General features: G+C 55.6%; 1 protein-coding gene across 1 annotated transcript in view; it reads right to left on the bottom strand.

The window, feature by feature from the left end:
- The window catches only part of GRIK3 (glutamate ionotropic receptor kainate type subunit 3), a 196,680-nt gene that overhangs the window by 34,967 nt on the left and 144,535 nt on the right, over nt 1-17,178 (bottom strand). The window contains exons 6-9 of the mRNA XM_008151137.3: nt 13,345-13,518; nt 12,662-12,805; nt 6,310-6,417; nt 3,045-3,158 (exon numbers count right to left, since the gene is read on the bottom strand). Of these exons, the coding sequence (XP_008149359.1) occupies nt 3,045-3,158; nt 6,310-6,417; nt 12,662-12,805; nt 13,345-13,518 (540 nt within the window). The remainder of the gene's footprint in view (nt 1-3,044; nt 3,159-6,309; nt 6,418-12,661; nt 12,806-13,344; nt 13,519-17,178) is intronic.

Consider the following 17,178-nt stretch of genomic DNA (forward strand, 5'->3'; position numbering starts at 1 on the left):
GAGGTCAAGGCCACGGGGCCAGGACTAGGGAATAATCGTGGTGTCAGGGCCAGAAGCTCAGACGTTGGCCAAGGCAGGGGCTGAGGTGGTGGCTGGGACCTGGAGTTTTACCTATAAGTAGGAGACTAGAGCTGAGACTAGAGCTATGAGGGGCCTCGCCTTCAGGGGCCAGTCAGGAAACAACCAGATAAGAGGCATCCACATGTAAACAATAGAGTGGTGGGGTCTGTGGAGAGCCAGGCAATGCCCACCGGGCCTGGAAGGCATTCAAGTGCAAGTTCAAAGTTTAGAATGCACCCTGTGCTAGAGATAACCTCTGCGACCATGGTCAGGGGTCAGTCTGCAGCGAGGCTCAGGGACTGGAGCAGAGGTTTTCTCTAGAACTGTCATTCTGCATAGTGTATGAAGCCCGCACTTCCTGGGGACTGGATTTGCACTCAATAATAATATGAATTAAGAACAACAGCAGCTATCAGTTAGCATGCACTCTGTGCTGTCTGTACTTATTAATCGTTATTCCTCTCAACTCTAGGAAGCAGGTACAATCATTACCACCTCTCTTGTTCAGTTGGGAAACTGAGGCACAGGATGGTTAAATGATTTTCCAGGTCACAGAGCTCGTGAACAGTCAAGCCAGGACTCAAACCCACCGTTCTGGGCTCTTCACCATCATCACACAGTCTTGGCCCTGTCCTGTTCACACTGCCTGTCCCAAAGGGCTGGGGGGCTCATGTTGGCCTGGTTAGTGGGAGTGGGACCGATAGAGCTGTGTCCAGGCTGTGGGCCAAGAGGGGCTTCTCTCCTTCCCTGTCCCCGGAAGCCTGGGAGCCAGCAGATGCTGCAGGCGGGAGGGGCCTCTGGTGAGCAGCTGAGTACAAGGTAGATCCGCAGTTTTGCAAGAAGCTTCCAGTACTGACCAAGAAACTTCGGGAAGAATGGGGATATCTGCTGGATTTTGTCTCTGCTAGGATAGAAAAATCCCTCGTGGCCTTGCGGAAGCGACTTCTGCCCTTGAGACCAGGCTGCTGCCATTTTAATAAGAGAACCCTGTGTCTTTCAAGGTGGATTTTGCATCATTTTGGTGTATTATCTGCAGCGCGCCTCAGACCGCTAGAATATTGTTTTGAGGCTGAGTCATCTCAGCTCATTTATCACCTCTCCTAATTTCTCAAAGCAATACTAGTTTTACCTTTTTTAATCTTGTCGTGTGAAAAGCGCCTTATTTATTGATAGCTCACGTTCCATGCGGCTCTGCTTTTAATCTTTTACCACCTTCTTATTATTTCATTTTTACCCTTTTATATTTTAGCTTTGTCACACTTTTATCCTTTTGCTTCCTGACATTCGGGTTTTATATTTCTTACCATGTCTAGCTGGAGTGTTAATTATTTATTTTCCCTTTTCATCTTTCTTGATAGCGTTCCTTTTCATTTTTCTCTACTATTTTCCTTTTAACCTTTTTATTTTTGTTCTCTTTCCAATCTCCTTTTGTTTTTTATACTTTTATCCACATCAGTATTCCTTTAATTGATCATCAGTCTTCACTCTAATCCCTTTGCTCTTTTTAATCTTTTAGAGTTTTGTGTTTTCTGTTTGTTTGTTTTTGTGTTTTTTTTTTTTTTTTTTTTTTTTACGAATTTTCCCCTGTTCCTAATGAGACCTTTGGACTTAGTGGTTTTAAAGTCTAATTTTTATATATTTTTTAGTTAACAAAAAGTCGATCAGTAAAGGCAGGCAGGCAGGAAATACAGTTGTCAGGAGAAGATGCCAGGGGGCCTCCCCCCAAATTGGCAGGAGTAGGTGTCTCCCCAGTCCTGTCGTTCTGGCTCAGTGGCCTGTCCAGAACCCCTGGTAGGTCCCCGTCACCTTTAACGTGGATCCTCTCAGTCATAACCCTGGAGACCAGGGCTGAGACTGGGGCTGAGACCCGCAGGCCGCAATTGCTCTCTAGAAGCCGATGGTGCCCCTGGCGTCTGCTGCTCACTGGGCCTCCTGGGAGGATGGGGTTTACATCCCTTCCCGCTCCGTGGTGCCCACCCCCCAGCTACCAAGCACGTTGCAGGCTGTCCCACCAGAGGGAGGACATAGCACCGTCCAGTGGGGCTGAGCTGCCTCCGGTGGGAGGTGGGTGTGGCCAGCCTGCACGAGCCCCGTGGAAGGACCAGCACGGGGTGCAGCCTTACTTTATCTGTGCACTCTACACAGAGTTCTTTTATTGGTTTGTTTTACAGAGAATGATCTTACCACGTGGCCCTTGTAAACATTTGGCTTTACTATAAAGAGAAGCTGACCAGGGCGAGAATTGTCCTCAAAGGCTCTTTGGTCAGAATCCACCAGGCTGTGTGCCCCAGCTGCCTTCCCCCACCATGGCCCGGCGTGGGCCCCCAGAACAGTTCTGCGTCTCTGAGAGGGTGGGTCCTGAGCCTCTGGTCACGCTGGAGGCTGAGCTCCAGAGTCCAGAGACCCCAGCAGACCCCCAAAGCCACTCCTTGGGTTGAAATGACCAGAAGAAGGTGGCACTAGTCAGTCTGGGAATGGAGGGAGGATGGCAGGTAGAGTGACTGTTGCCAAGAGCAATAGGACAGGGAGACCAGCGGGAGGGCCTTTGCTCAGGGGACTGAGGTGGAAGAGGTAGACCCGAGTCCTGGTTCAGACATCGGGTCAACTTCCTTTCTTCCACTCCATCTACTCAGACTTCGGGGCTCAGGGAGTGGGTGGGTGAGATGTAAACACACAGGCCTCTGCAGGACTGACCACCACGTCTCAGGCAGGCTTGAGGGCCGAGTGCTCTGGCTCTGGGAGGAGGCCTCTGGCCTGTGGCCCTGAGCAGGGCTGCTGTGTTCCAACCACCCACAGAGGGCTGTTTTGAGCAACCCTGAATGTGTCCACTTTCCAGTTCCCCTCCCCCATCTCCCAGCCTCCCAGCAGCTTCATAGGAGGTACCCAGTCGATGCTGGGTGGGGCGATGGAGGGGTCTCTCCAGCCCCGATGGCCAGCCCTCCCCCAGGCCAGACAGTCCCTCCTGCAGGGCTGCAGGCTCCTACCAGCACTGTGGTGACGACGAGTGACCGATTTGTCAGAGAGTCGGTGACGTTAGGGCCTCGGCCTTTGGGGACCTCTGTGATGTTGAGCCCCTCGGCAGGACTCCACACCCCAACCTGGATGGACAGACAGACAGAAAACAGGGTGCTGAGTCCTCAGTCTCTCCATCCTGTTCCCACATCAACAATCCCATCGTCCTGATCCCATTCTTCACGGCCATGGCTAACATGTTTGAAACTAACGTTTCTGACTGCCACCTGCCTCCCTCATCCCAGGAGGAGGCCCCTAAGCGGGCAAGTCTCCTGAATTCTGCCACATCCCCTTGGTGGCAAACCCTGCACAGCTGAAGGGGGAGATGCAGAGGGAGAGGTGAACACAGAGGGAACCAGTGGAAACCATCCTGGGTGGGAGCAGATGCTATGAGGAAGCCAGGGTCCTGAGTCAGGGTCAAGGTCAGGTCCTCCCCTGGGACAGTTACTTGAGTCTGGTGGGCCTCCCACCTCCCTGGGAAGACCCAGGCAGCCAGCTGCTCGCTCACTGGGTCTCAGCCCTGGCGGCAGCTCCAAAGCCCAGGACAGGACCTGGAGCGAGGGGCGGGGGGAGATGTTCTTAGCATCTATGGAATGAGTGAAGGGACAATGACATGGGTCACATACAGGACAGCAGGCTGGGCAGGAGACTGGTCTTGGTAGCTGTTTGGGGGATGGCAGAACAGAGTAGGTGACCCTCACTGGGGGCCTTAGATGCTGCAGGGATTTGTGGTTTTACTTCCAAAATTGGCAGATACCCGGGAAAGGCGGCTTAATCTCTGTCCACACAGTGAGTGCCCTTGTTGCTATCAGGCCTGAGCCGGAGGGAGGCAAGGGAAGATCAAGTTTATAAATCATTCTAAAGCCCAGGGCCTCCTAAAGGTCCTTTTGGATCCAACTCTGCCCTGCCCTGCCCCAATCTCAGCTCTTCTCTCTCAAGGACGATTTCGGCACGTCCACCCTGTCCTTGGCCCAGCTGGGGGTTCCTCAGAAACTTAATCAATTAAACAGAGAAGCTGAGTGCAAACATCCCATTAAGAGAGCTGTGCCAGGAAGATAGCAGCGAGATGCGTAATTATGCTCGGGTAATTCTGCCTTAATCCTCCCAAAGCCACTGGCTGGAGCTGGCTGGATCAGCTGTGACCCAGCTTAGCAAACAGAAGTGACGGTATGGGAGGCAGAGCGGCTGTGTTGGGGGCTCAGTGCCATCTCCAGGCAGGATCTCTGTCTTCGCAGACCCCCCAGGGCCAGAGGAGAGGAGACAAGGAGACAGCCTGAAAGATGCTCTTCTCTCAAGGGGCCCGATCTCAGCACGAGGGGCCCGAGCAGCACGCCTGGGTGCCGGGGCTGCTCAGCAAACATCTGTCTAGGGGCCAAAGGAACGGCAGGAATCTTTGCCCTAGGAATCATCTATTGAACTCCAACTGCATGCCCTGCTAGACACCAGGTGCCACGGGGATGTGAGACAGTGAGGACCGGCTGGAGGGGTGGAGGGGGGGCGTGGACCCAGCCTGCAGAGGCTCTCTGCCCAGAGCCTGAGATCAGGAGCCTCTGAGGGAGGCCTCTGCAGGTCCACCTCAGTCCAGGTGCAGTAGAGTTTTTCTTCAGTGTAAGCTGTGGCCAACTTGTGCCAGTTGCGGGCAGAAGGATGCTGTGGTGGGCTCAGTGGGAAAGAGTGTTCTGATGAGCAGTTACTGATGCCAGCCACAGGCATAGGAGCGAGAAGTGGGGCATGCATGCCATCCTTCTAATTTCAGGCTATCCTCAGAGCTGAGACAGCAATGGGATGGCTACCTGAATGGATCCTGTATTGCAATAGTGCTGCCCGAGGAGGAAGGGAGCGCCCCAGCATGGCGGAGTTTAAATAGAAGCGGGAAGACTGCGGAATGGGAACTCACATGCTGTGTATGATCCACTGGCCTCGAAGGTGTGAGGAGCAGAGGCCACAGCCCGTCCTTAGGGACCGATGCTACATTCGGCACGAGAGAGTCACGCAGTGATGGTGACGTTTCCCTGGCCCCCTCTCCCCAGCACAGTGACCCCATGTATGTGTGGGGAACTGGAGTGAATGGAGTAAACCTTGGCCACAAGGTACAACCCAGGAGTCAGAGGCCACTCCCTCCACCAGGACAGGACGGTGGGTGGTAGGGGTGAAGGCCAGAGGTGCAGGAGGGAGGGGGTGTGACTGGACCATGGGAGTGCTGTTGGGGACAGTGGAGACCAGGCCTAGAGAGGAAGGCTGGGGCATTTCGAGAACCTTAGAGGCTGGGAGAGGGGCGGAGCTTACTGACTCAGGACTGGGGAGCTATGGGCAGGTTCAGAGCAGGGCAGAGCTGTGTGTTGGGAAGTGTTGCCTGTGTGCACACTCGAATGGCTGGAGGGCTCAGGAGGGAGTGTCAAAATAATCTGAGGAAGCGGCCTGACCTAGGGCAGGCAGGGAGATGGGGAATTAGGGACTCCTGCAGGCCCACAGGCACCAGAGCTGGCCCTGAACTTCCAGGCCTCTGCTCCCGCATTTTATACACCCCACTCCCGGGGCTACCAGGGACCAGCCTGCAGTGGGATGAGAGTGTGGCTGAGCTCCGGGCCCCGAGACCAGGGAACACTGAGAATCAGGGGCTAATGTTAAATCCCACTTCTCAGTCCAGCAGCCCGATGTCAGAATGTGCTGAAGATTCCCAGAACCAGATCTGGCCCCTTCACAGACATTTCTATGGCAATCAGATGGGAGTCCCCAGGCTTTTCTTGTCCAAACTCCCTGGAATCATCCAGGCCTCAAAAACCTAGGGCAGTTCAGAAACCACATGCTTCAACCTCTCTGCAAGAGTAAGAGGCACCTCCAGTGTCCCAGACAAGCAACTGCTTTGCTCAAGTTTTGCTTAAATGCCTCCAGTGACAGAGAGCTCACTACGCACAGGCAGGCACCTGTGGTCCTTAGAAAGTTTCCCGTACCCAAGGATATGTCTGTCCCTCTGCCCCACACAGCCCTGCAGAGACTTAGAGACAGTGTGTCTGCCCCACGAGCCTTCTATCCCTTTTCTAGGTTAAACATCCCTGAAGGCCCTTGCTCGGATGGCTTGGGTATCTGCCGTGGCCAGGCCACTGGGTTCTGCATCCCTCGTGTGACCAAGGCTTCGTGTTCTCTGAAGGGCCAAGGCACAGGCCACCCCGGGGCCTGCTGAACCCTAAAGTGGCGGCTACGATGGGCCTCGCCCCTCCCGCTCTGGCGCCCACGCACCTTCTCTAGGCCGTCCTCCTTCAGACTGATGATGTCCAGATCGAAATCGGTCCGTAAGCCACTGGTTTTGTTGAAAACAATCCGTCCAGTTAATCCTTCCCATTGAGCCTGCCGGAGAGGAGAGGGCAGAGCGGCAATTCCTTGGGCTCATAAATCATCATTCGGTACAACTGTACAATGCTTCATTTTAATTACTCCTTGCACTGATACTGTTCCCCCAAGACCATGATTAATTAATAATCACCTCCATCATTGCTCGGGCCGTGGTGCGAGCCAGCGATTTCCATAAATTCTATTATGCTCTTTAGCCAGCTTTACATTTGCACCTTCCCGTGTACAACATCGATCTCAGGCACACTCAAATGAGCCCCCGCCTCGAAGCCATGAGAAGGGGAAGCCCGCGTCAGATCCCCGGCGAGGGGCAGGGAGACAGGCGGGCAGGGCAGGCGAGACCTGCTGAGAGGCAGAAAGGCCAAGGGGGCCAAGTCGGCTGGGAGACCAGATGCGTGGAGTGGCCTCCAGAGAGCCAGGGAGACAGAGAAGGTCACTCCTGCCCCCCCAGCCCTGTGGCCTCAGAATGCTAGATTCAAACACAATTAGCTGTGTGACCCTGGGCGTCTCATTGCACTCTCGGCCTCAGTTTCTTCATCTATAAAATGGAACTAACAACAGTAGCCATCTCACCAAAATGCGATGAGGGTGAAATGAGGTGAGTCCCGTAAAATATGTGGAATGGTGCCCGGTACAACCTGAGCCCTGAATGAAATGGTAGCTTTTCGTGAGCATCATTCACACCAAGAGGCAGACAGCGGTTCAGAGCAGGTTCAGGACCCAAGCTGAGAAGAGCTCCATCTTCTAGATCAGAGGTGGGCACACCACCTGCCCGATGCCTGTTTTTGAGGACAGTTTCTTAGCTCACAGCCTCGCACATGTGTTCACCTATAGGTATAGTCTTTGCCTGCTTTTTTGCTACACCTTCGGAGCTGGATAGCTGCCACAGAGACCGTCTGGCCTGCAAAGCCTAAAATATTTACTATCTGGCCCTTTGCAGGGAACGTTTGCCCGTGGGCCCCGAGAGTTAGCTCTGCGCGGCACTCGGCACTGTGCACGCCACGTAACCTCCACAGCAATCCTGGTGGTGACGGGCCTGTCCTACAGATGAGGAAGCAGCCCCAGAGGGGCCCCACGCTCACAGAGTGGAGAAGAGGGTGAGCCAAACTGGAGGCGGGGTCCCAGGGCCCCACCCCCCAGGCGGAGCGGTTTCCTCCTCTCCCTCCTCCTGGGGTTAGGGCACAGCAGGCACACAGGTAAAAGCTGGGACGTGTGGCTTTCTGTGTCTGGGGAAACAACAAACCCAGCCGTCCTGGAGTCCCTGGGAACAAAGGTGAGCTGGGGTTTCAGGGAGAGAGGAACTCTGGGACTCACACAGCAGCTGCCTAGCCCGAGGGCCCAGAGCGTGGACGGGAGGGGAGGTCTGATGCTGAGTCCTTGCTTGGCTACACTGAGCTCGTCCTTGCATGCTGGGGTCAGGGTCCCTTACAGGTTCTGAGAAAGGCCCCAGCCTCTCCCCAGCTGAATGCCTGCTGTACCCCTGCCGAGACTCTCACTTGCACACACAAGCTCATGGGTTCACAGATGCCGATCTGTTGATCCGAAAGGAAAACTCTTGGGCATCCATAAGCCCCAGAGCAGCTCGAAGGCGCTGGAAAGTCATCCTAACAAGCGCCCAGCAGGCAAATGGGTACACTAGCTGGCGCCCTGGGGCTCCTGGAGGCTGTCCAACAAAAGTGGTCAGAACGTGGGCTTTGCGCTAGGAATCTACCCTCTCTGAGCTTCAGGCGGGGAAAATTACCTACTTCACGGGTGTTCAAAAGGTGTGTAAAGTGCTTAGCACAGGGCCTGACATGCAGCAGTCCCTACTTATCTGCAGTTTTGCTTTCCACGGTTTCAGTTGCCCGCGGCCCCAAAATATTAAATGAAAAATTCCAGAAATAGACAATTCATAAGTTTTGTTGTTGTTGTTTATTTTTGTTGTTAATCCTCGCCCAAGGATATTCTTCCATGGATTTTTAGGGAGAGTGGAAGAGAGAGGGAAAGACACAGAGAAACATCGATGTAAGAGAAACACATCGATTGGTTGCCTCTTGCACGAGCGCTGACCAGGGCCCAAGCCGGGGAGGAGTCTGCAACCAAGGCATATGCCTTTTGCTGGAATCGAACCCGGGACCCTTTAGTCCACAGGCCGATGCTCTATCCACTGAGCCAAACCGGCTAGGGTAATAATGCATACGTTTTAATTGCACATCATTCTGAGGAGCATGATGAAATCCTCCCTTTCCTCAGAGTATCCACACTGTGTACACTCCCCGCCTGTTAGTCACTTAGCAGCGGTCTGGATTATCAGATCGACTGTCAAGGCACTGCAGTGCTTGTGTCCACGGCACCCTATTTTACTTACTAATGGCCCCAAAGCGCAAGAGCAGCGATGTTGATGCTGGGAATTCCGATATGCCAAAGAGGAGCGGCAAGGGCTTCCTTTAAGTGACATGGTGAACATTCTCAACTTAATAAGGAAAGGGAAAAATTATATGCCGAGCTTGCTAAGATCTATGGTAAGAACAAATCTTCTACCATGACATTGCCTAACTTATAAATGAAACTTTATCACAGTGTGCATAGGGAAGCATAGTACAGGTAGGCTTTAATACTGTCTGCGGTTTCAGGCATCCACTGGGGAGGGGGGTTTGGGCCGTATCCCCTACAGATAAGGGGGGGGGGGGCTACTGTGTACAGTCCTGACTGAGTGGTATATACTATGATTTCTCCTTGTTGGTTTCTTGTGGGAGCTCCATTGGATTAGGGCTGGCCATTGGCTGCGGGGTGGGGGTCCCCTGGGCTAAGGCCTGAGGCCTCAGTAGAAACCCTGTCACCGAGGACTGATCCCTGCATGAGCTCATTCTGTTCTCATCCCGATCCTGCCAGGTGGATGTCACCACTGCCCCCATTTTAAAGTCATGGGCACCGAGGCTCAAAGAGGGGCCGAGCTGTGCAGGCCCCAAGCAATGGTGGTGCAGATGCCCGCTGCAGGGGCAGGGCAGAGCTGGAGAGCATGGGTCATGGCTGCCAGGTCGAATGGGAGATTTATGGAGCCCAGGGAGCCGGAGGGGGCTGGGGATGGAGATTAGAGACGCATCAGAAGAGGTGAAGACCACTGTGTATGACCTTGAAGGGAGGCTCAGCCGCTCTCAGGCCGGCTCCCCAGTCCCTCCGCCTTCCTCTTGGCCCAGTGGGCGCCCACCCCTCAGGCTTTCTCCGGGCCCCCGGAGAAATCACAGCAGGTGCCTTCAAACCTGCACTGTGGAGGGGAGCCTTCCTCCTTGTCAGCTCCAGAGGAATTAAATGCCAGCAGGTGCGCTGCCTGTCCGTGGGCGGTGGGCAGGGGCAGGGCCTGGGCAGGGAGCCACTGGCACCTCCTCCCCGTGACATTTCGCGGCCCCCCCCAGCCCCTTCCAGCCGAGGCTCCGGACTCGCTAAATGAAAGATGCTTCACACGCTCTGAACTCCGGCCTGGCATTTTCCAGCTCCTCTCGGAAATGCCAAGTCTTTAAAATGATTTACTGTCACGCAGTCAGATGGGGAGGCGGGCAACTTGGAAATGGTCCGAGGATAGACTGTGCTGGGCTCCGGCAGGGCACCTGGGGCCTGGTCGTGACCAGCTGTGGGACCATGGGCCAGCCCCGTGGCTGCTCTGGGCCTCGGTCTCCACATCCTAAGGCAGATAAAGATGTTTCTGAAAGGGTTCTGTAAAGGGATGTGAGTGGTGGGGCCATTCACTGGGCTGAGGCCAGGAAACAGGGGGGCTGGGCACACCTCCCTGGGCCTCCTGGAGGGAGAAGGGGGCTCCCCTTTCTATGGCGTGCACAGTGGCCATTCTGCTCCCATCTGGGCTTTACCACTGAGCCTCAAGCATTCCAAGGAGTGAGGGTGAACAGAGTGGGGCTTGGAGATCCTCGTTAGCTGAAAACCCACCAGGAGACAAGAAGCCACAGGGCGGACAGTCGTGATGGCAGAAGCAATAGTTACAGCAGCCAATCTGTTCAGCACTGCTCTGTTCCAGGCGGTGTCCTGGTTTCACACACACACATAACTCACTTCATCCTACAACAACCCTGGCATTATCTCCACTGTACAGAGGAGAACCCGAGGCACAGAGAGGTTCAGTAGCTTGTCTAAGGTCACACAGCCCCAAAGTGGTTAAGCTTCAAAGCCCCTTTGGTCTGGCTCCTAAGGGTCCCAGGGTGGTGGCCGGAGTCAGCAGATCCACACACTGGCCTGTGGCTACTTAAGCTGGAGGCCTGCCGAGGAAGGAGGTCTGGGAGGCAGGAGTCAGGCCCCAGAGAGTCCTGAGAACAAGCCGACGATCGCCTGGGCCAGCCAGGCCTGGCTCAGGGCAGTGGCCCATCCACCTTCCTCTGCAATGTTGAGGGGATGAGTGAGAAGGGCCCTCCGTGGTCCTCTTGTACCAAAACAACGGGCACGGGACTCCCTGCCAGGAGTGAGGGAACTGGCGCCAAGGCCTCACGTGCTCCCTCGCAACGACTCTGAGAAGGAGTTTGCCAGGCGACGGGACTGACGCTTGGGGACGTCTAGGAACTTGTCTAAAGCCACACAGCCGGGAAGAGAGACACTCCAAAGGCACACGCGTCAAACCCTCCAGCCTGTGTCTCATCCACGTTCCCGTTAGCGTCATTCTGAAACGCAGGAGGCGCCGTCACTGGCCTCATCCCAAGCAGTCCCAGGAGGGAGGGCGGGGCCTCCGGGAAAGCAGCCCTGCCACTGAGGGTGGTGGCTTCCCTCGCTCTTCACCCTCACAGCGCTGCCTTCCTCGTGGGGAAGGGATACAGGCATTAACGCGATGATGTGATGGACGTCCGCCTGGGCGCGAGCTCTGAGAGCGCGGGGCTCGTCTGCTTTAGCTCCCTGCCTGGCACCCCGCAGGCCCACACAGGTATCTGTTGAATAAATGAACTCCCAAGGCAGCTGGCTTCATTTCTGGTCCATTGTGGTTGCTGCAAAGGGATGGTCTATACCAGGGGTCCTCAACTACGGCCCGCGGGCCACATGCGGCCCGCCGAGGACATTTATGCGGCCCGCCTGGTGTTTTCGCCGCCGCTGCCTGTCCTGCTTAGCAGCCGATTCACCCCGGGCCCGCAGTGCGCATGTGTGGAATGTGGGCTGCACTCTCCGACTCCCCTCCAATGGTCTGAGGGACAGTGAACTGGCCCCGTTGAAAAAGTTTTGAGGACCCCTGGTCTATACAGAACCCTCCTGCAGCCCTAAGTGCACTTGGTGTTGCCCTGGACACGGTCACTCTCTCTGACCCAGGATCTCCCTGCCCAGACCTCGTCCCCCCCGCCGAAACCTTCCTCATCTACCGTATACTGGGACCTGACTGTGCCCGCCCCGGGGGGCTTTGTGCATAGTTTTCCATTGCCTTCCCAACAACGCTTGTAGCACACAATCTTACTATCTTCAGGACACAGCCGAGGAAACTGAGGATCTAAGAGTTAAGTCATCTCGGCCAAAGTCACTTAGCCTGTTGGGATGAGCCAGGGTGCAAGCCCAGACCTTAGCTTCCTCCATCGGTAAAATGCGAACAATAAACGGCCCTCCACAGTTTACAGGACAGCGGTGCTGGAGCGAGCCCTTTGGGACTGAAGCAGGCACCGTGTCTTTCCACGGCCACCTTCGCAGCAGCAGGACAGCCTGCGGCTCTCTGGTTCCTTGGAATCAGCTCCGTGGGTGGGACTTCTCCACAGTCGCCGTGGTGCCTGGAGAGCCGGTCCCGATGGGGACCCTGGCTGGGAAGTTGGCTGGTGGGCCCATGACGTTAAGAGGAGTTTGGGGGGGGGGCTGCTATTCACCGAGCCTCCTCTGCCTCCTGCACTGCACGGAGCGCCTCCGACGTGGTCACCTTTCACCTCTGCACCGCATTGTACAGACGAGACCACCGATGCCCAGCACGGTTCCTGAGTTTGCCCAAGGTCACACAGCCCGAGGCAAAGCCCTCACCTGTTGTACTTGAAGCCCGTGCTGTGTCCAGCTGGCAATGCTGACCACCCCCTGAGCACCTACGACGTGCCAAGGACAGCCTCTCCATCACCCTGTAAGATTGGTCCTATCATGGCTATTTTCACTCAAGGAAACTGAGGCTCAGAGATGTAAGGCAGCTTGCCCAAGTTCAGGTGGACTGAACATTGAACCTGACTCCCAAACCTGGGCCCTTGACGGCTCTGCAGCACCAACAACCTCTGGGGAGATGGCCCCGGTGGGAGTTGTGGGGTGCACTTACCTCCTTGATGAAATTCATGAAGCGGCCGCCGAAGCGCCACGCCTTGTGCCGGTGGCACTGCAGGGAATTCACGGTCATCTGGGGTGCCCGCTGGTAGCACACGGACACGATGTGCACGGCGTCATACAGCAAGGCGGCGTCGGTCTGGAGGGAGGGCGCAGGGCCTGCCTGAGAACAGACTCCGAGTTCTCTGCTCCCTCTGCCTTATGCCCTCCCCCACTCCCCCGCTCCCCCAGGCACACGGGGTCCTGGTGAGAGGCCAGGCTTGGGTGACCCTGCTGCTCTGCAGACACCTGATATCCTTGCAGCTCAGACCTTTGAGCAGTCCCTCTGCCCCATCCCCATGCCCTGCTGCTGTTTGGCTCCCACACCATCTCCTTCCCGCCTCCCCAGCCTCTGCTGGTCACCCCAAGATCCACTGAGCTATTCCAGCTCTCTGTAACCAGCTGTTGACATGTCTGTGCTCCCAACCTGGGATGGTCTATGTCTGACTCCCTTGTGTCCTGGCCCCTAGCCTAAGGTCCTGCTGACCTAAGAAGGGGGTTGGTAGGAGGGAAGTAAGAAACAGGGAAGGAGGAGAAGTAGAAGGAGGGATGGGAGGGATGGGAGGGAGGAAGGAAGGGAAGGAGGGAGAAAGGCGAAGGGAAAGGGGAGCCCTGGCCTGGCCCCCCCTGCTGCCGTACCATCATCACACCATCCAGCAGCCCGGACTCGGCCCGGGGGGCTGCCTGTAGCCGCTCCATGGACCACTTCTCCACGATGGCCGAGACGTGGGGGTTGTCCACATTGAGGATCCGGAACCCTGTCAGATTGACCCCCGAGTAGCGGTAGGGCTCCAGGTCTAGCGCATAAAGATCCTGACAGAGAGAGGTTCGTGGAAATAAAGGTGTGTCTGCTGTAAGCTCCAGCCCACTGCCCACGCTCCCTGCTGTCCCCCAGAGCAGAGCCCTCGCTGCAACTCCCTGCAGGGCCCGGGGAGCGGAGGCCAGGGGTGAGGGAGCCCCATGGGAGCACTGCACTTGGAGTCGACAGGAACCCCTGTCTGCCTGGTAGCTGACCCCACGTGTTCACTGTCGGGCCTCGAGCAAGCTGCTTTGACCATTTCTTCATCTGCCTCCTTTATAGGACCAGGTGCAGCAGTTCATGCCCAATGCCCGGCCTCCAACAGTAGCTTATAACAGTCAGGATGGTCATTTCCTCCGATGGGGGAGGCCCACTTTGTGCTGCTGGGTCTGGGCATCTCCACGTTACCCTGAGTGAGGCTGCAGGAAGGATTTTATTCCCCAAAGGAGAGTATTTTTAAAAGACTTCTGCCAGGGACTCAGAGTACAGCTGCCCTTGGCCTCTTCTCTCCCCTGGCCCCCCACACCACAGGCTCCATCCTCACCCCTGCCTCCTGGGAGCAGTGACGGTGGCCAGCCTTTCTGTCTGGGGGCCAGGTCATGTCCAGGCTGGTGCGTGGGCAGGCCCTTGCCTAAGGGCCAGGGAAACAGGCCTGAATGCATGGGGGAGCCCAGCTCCAGCCCCCCCCCCCCCCGCCCCGCAGCTCCGGGGAGGGGGGAGCAGACACAGAGGGAGAAGTCGGGTGCTTAGCTGAAAAGAGGTGGTGTTTGGGGGGTGGTAGCATGAGGAGCAGAGCAGAACTCTGTCCTCAGAGCAGACACTTACCCCAAACTTGGAAATAAGGCAGGAGAGCAGCATGGAAACATGGTTTACCTGCCCACCTGGGATTGTGCGATTCTCCCTGAGACCACACCTGGGGGTGCCTTCATTCTCAGCTACTGGGTCAAGGCCCAGACTCTGGGTTCACTTGTAGACTTTGTCCATAAAAAGGATAATCGCCACGGTTGTGGTTTTATGGCCCTGCAGGACGTTAATCCGTTTTGTATCTGACCTAGCAGCCTTATTCTATGCTTTTTCTCATCAAGTACCCAAGCACTAGCCCCTCACTGGCTCTTTGAGCCAACACTGCCATCCTGCCATCCTCCTGCTGCCCTTGTTAATGAGTGGATTGCATCTTTGCCACATGTTTCCTTCTATAGTCTATGTTTTTAACTGTTTGAAAAAATAGACTTTGACACTCAAGGTTGGTCCCATCCCACTGGTGGGGAAACTGAGTCTAAAGGTCATTGTCTGAGCTCCTCCTCATCTATTGTCTGTTCTTCCCCACACTCTCCCCTCGCCGGCCTTGCTCGTGGGTCCTCGGGCTTAGTCGCTTCATCACATGCTGGGAGGGTGGCCGGAACCCTGGCCATGCCTCTCCGTGGTACAGACATCGGGGGGAGCACCCAGCCCCACCACGGTCCCAGCTCTGGTTAAGGGGATGATGGCTCAGGGGAAGATGATGAGTGATACAACCTGGAGCCACTGAGCAGCTCTTACCCTGTGCTGGCTGCCTGTGGTCTCTGAGATCTTCCTAATCGATGCTAAACTCATTCTGTTCTTCCCCAACCCCCCAAATGGCCTCTTTCTGGAAGGCATTGTGTTAATTTCCTCTTGGAAGGTTAGGGAGTAGGGGAGAGGCTTAGACAGTGGAGTCCCAGCCTTGCCCAAACAAATACGGCCCTGATTCTAGGCCAGGATGGGGGCTGGGGAAGGGGCTGGGTGGGAGCAGGATGCAGGGTGTTGAGCAAATGGGAGATGGCTACTGAACTGGTCAAAGGGTGTCTATATGGCCTTAATATCGGTGGAAGTGGATGGTACTCACTATGCTCAATCCTGCACTGGAGTATATAATCAAATCTTTTAAAAATATTTAAAAAATATTTTTATTGATTTCAGAAAGGAAGGGAGAGGGAGAGAGAGAGAGAGAGAACCATCAATGATGAGAATCATCGATTGGCTGCCTCCTGCATGCCCCACACTGGGGATCAAGCTGGCAACTTGGGCATGTGCCCTGACTGGGAATCGAACCGTGACCTCCTGATTCATAGATCGACACTCAACCACTGAGCCACGCTGTCCGGGCTGTCATTGAATCTTCACAGTCACCTGTGAAGTGGGAACTCAATAGTATTCCCTCTATTCCATGAGGAAACAAGGCCAGAGGGGTGAGGGGAGCGGCCTATGGTCATAAAGTTCATGAAGGCGAACAGAATGTGTACCCAGGTCTGTGTCAGCGGTGGGATGGAGCTGGCTCACCCTGGCTGTGAGAGCGGATTGCTAGCACTTCTCCCTGGCTCTGTGTTCAGTGGCATCACACTGGAAGCTTCCTATTGGCCTCCCTGCCTGCTCCTCTGCACACGTACTGTCAGGCGGGTCAGGGTGCTTCTGCTCTTCTCCCGGGGCCTCTGGATGTCACCCCCCTGAAAACAACTGTCTATGTCGGTGTCTGTCTCCCCTGTGAGCCCTTGAGCCAAATACGCTCATCAACCAAAGTGGAAGTAAGGTTCAGCACGGGTAGCGCTCTGGGGCACCAACCATCACCGGGAAGAGCCTGAGTGGAGGGACTAGTGCTTCCCATCCTCCTCCCGAGGGGAGCCCCTCTGGGACTGAACGTTAGACATGGTTTGGTAAATCCCCGGGGTGGAGGATGAGACCCTCAAGGGGCTTGCTTCAGAAATAAGAGGTCTTACCTAAACCACTCTCGAAGGAAGTGGGTCAGGGAAGATGGAGGGATTTGGTTTTGCAAGCGGTGTCTGCAAGTCTGGAGCCAGAGCTGACCTGCTGGGGCCACGAAGAGAAGCTGAGCTCTGCCCCCAGGGGGCGCCCTCCTCGCTCTGCCCCTGCACAGGCTCAGCCTCTTCTCCAATGCAGTGTGGACCTGACACTAAGGCCTGAACGATGCCAGATGCCAGAGCACTAGCCTGCCTGGGGCCTCTGTGACTGGTCCTCCCTCCTCTAGGACCAGATGACAGCTGGACCCCCTGGAAAGGGTACATCTCTGGCTTCGTGGCTGCTTCTGTGCTGGTGACAACAGCCCTTCCGGTCTCCAGCTGCAACCTTCGTCCTGTTGACGCTTACACAGAGGCTGGGAGGGGGCGCGAGGGGGCGGCAGTGCTGGGGTCACCTTCCTCCTGTCCCCTCAAGCCTGGGCTTAGCTGCAAAGTGCTGTGGGACTTGTGACACCAAATGCGCCATCCCTGTGACATGAGGGCAGCGGCAACAGGACACGGGTAAAGAGGCCTCTTTGGCCGGCTCCCATGTTTGGATCCAAACCGCCCCAGGCTGAGACCCCAAATGCTGTACACAGCGAACCGTGCGCAACCTTGCTGCTTGGCAAAAAGTTGCTGTTCTCCGTGCCAAATGTTGACACACTGAATTCAGTATCGACGAGGGACCTTTTAGAAACATTCAGCATAACATAATAGGCTAATTCATTAGCACCCCATGGGTCTGACTGGGTGGAAGCTGAAGCTCGGAAAACATCGCCTTAAGGAATGACAGATGAAAATATCTTCCCCGTGATATAACTGTTATTGCAGGGAAGTGGCATTAATTGTGATTGCTTATCTATTAATTTATTATAATTCTTTCTTCACCTCCAGGCTTTTACCTACACATGCCATGTACCAGGG

This window comes from Eptesicus fuscus, chromosome 9, assembly GCF_027574615.1.
Source record: "Eptesicus fuscus isolate TK198812 chromosome 9, DD_ASM_mEF_20220401, whole genome shotgun sequence".
Lineage (NCBI taxonomy): Eukaryota > Metazoa > Chordata > Mammalia > Chiroptera > Vespertilionidae > Eptesicus > Eptesicus fuscus.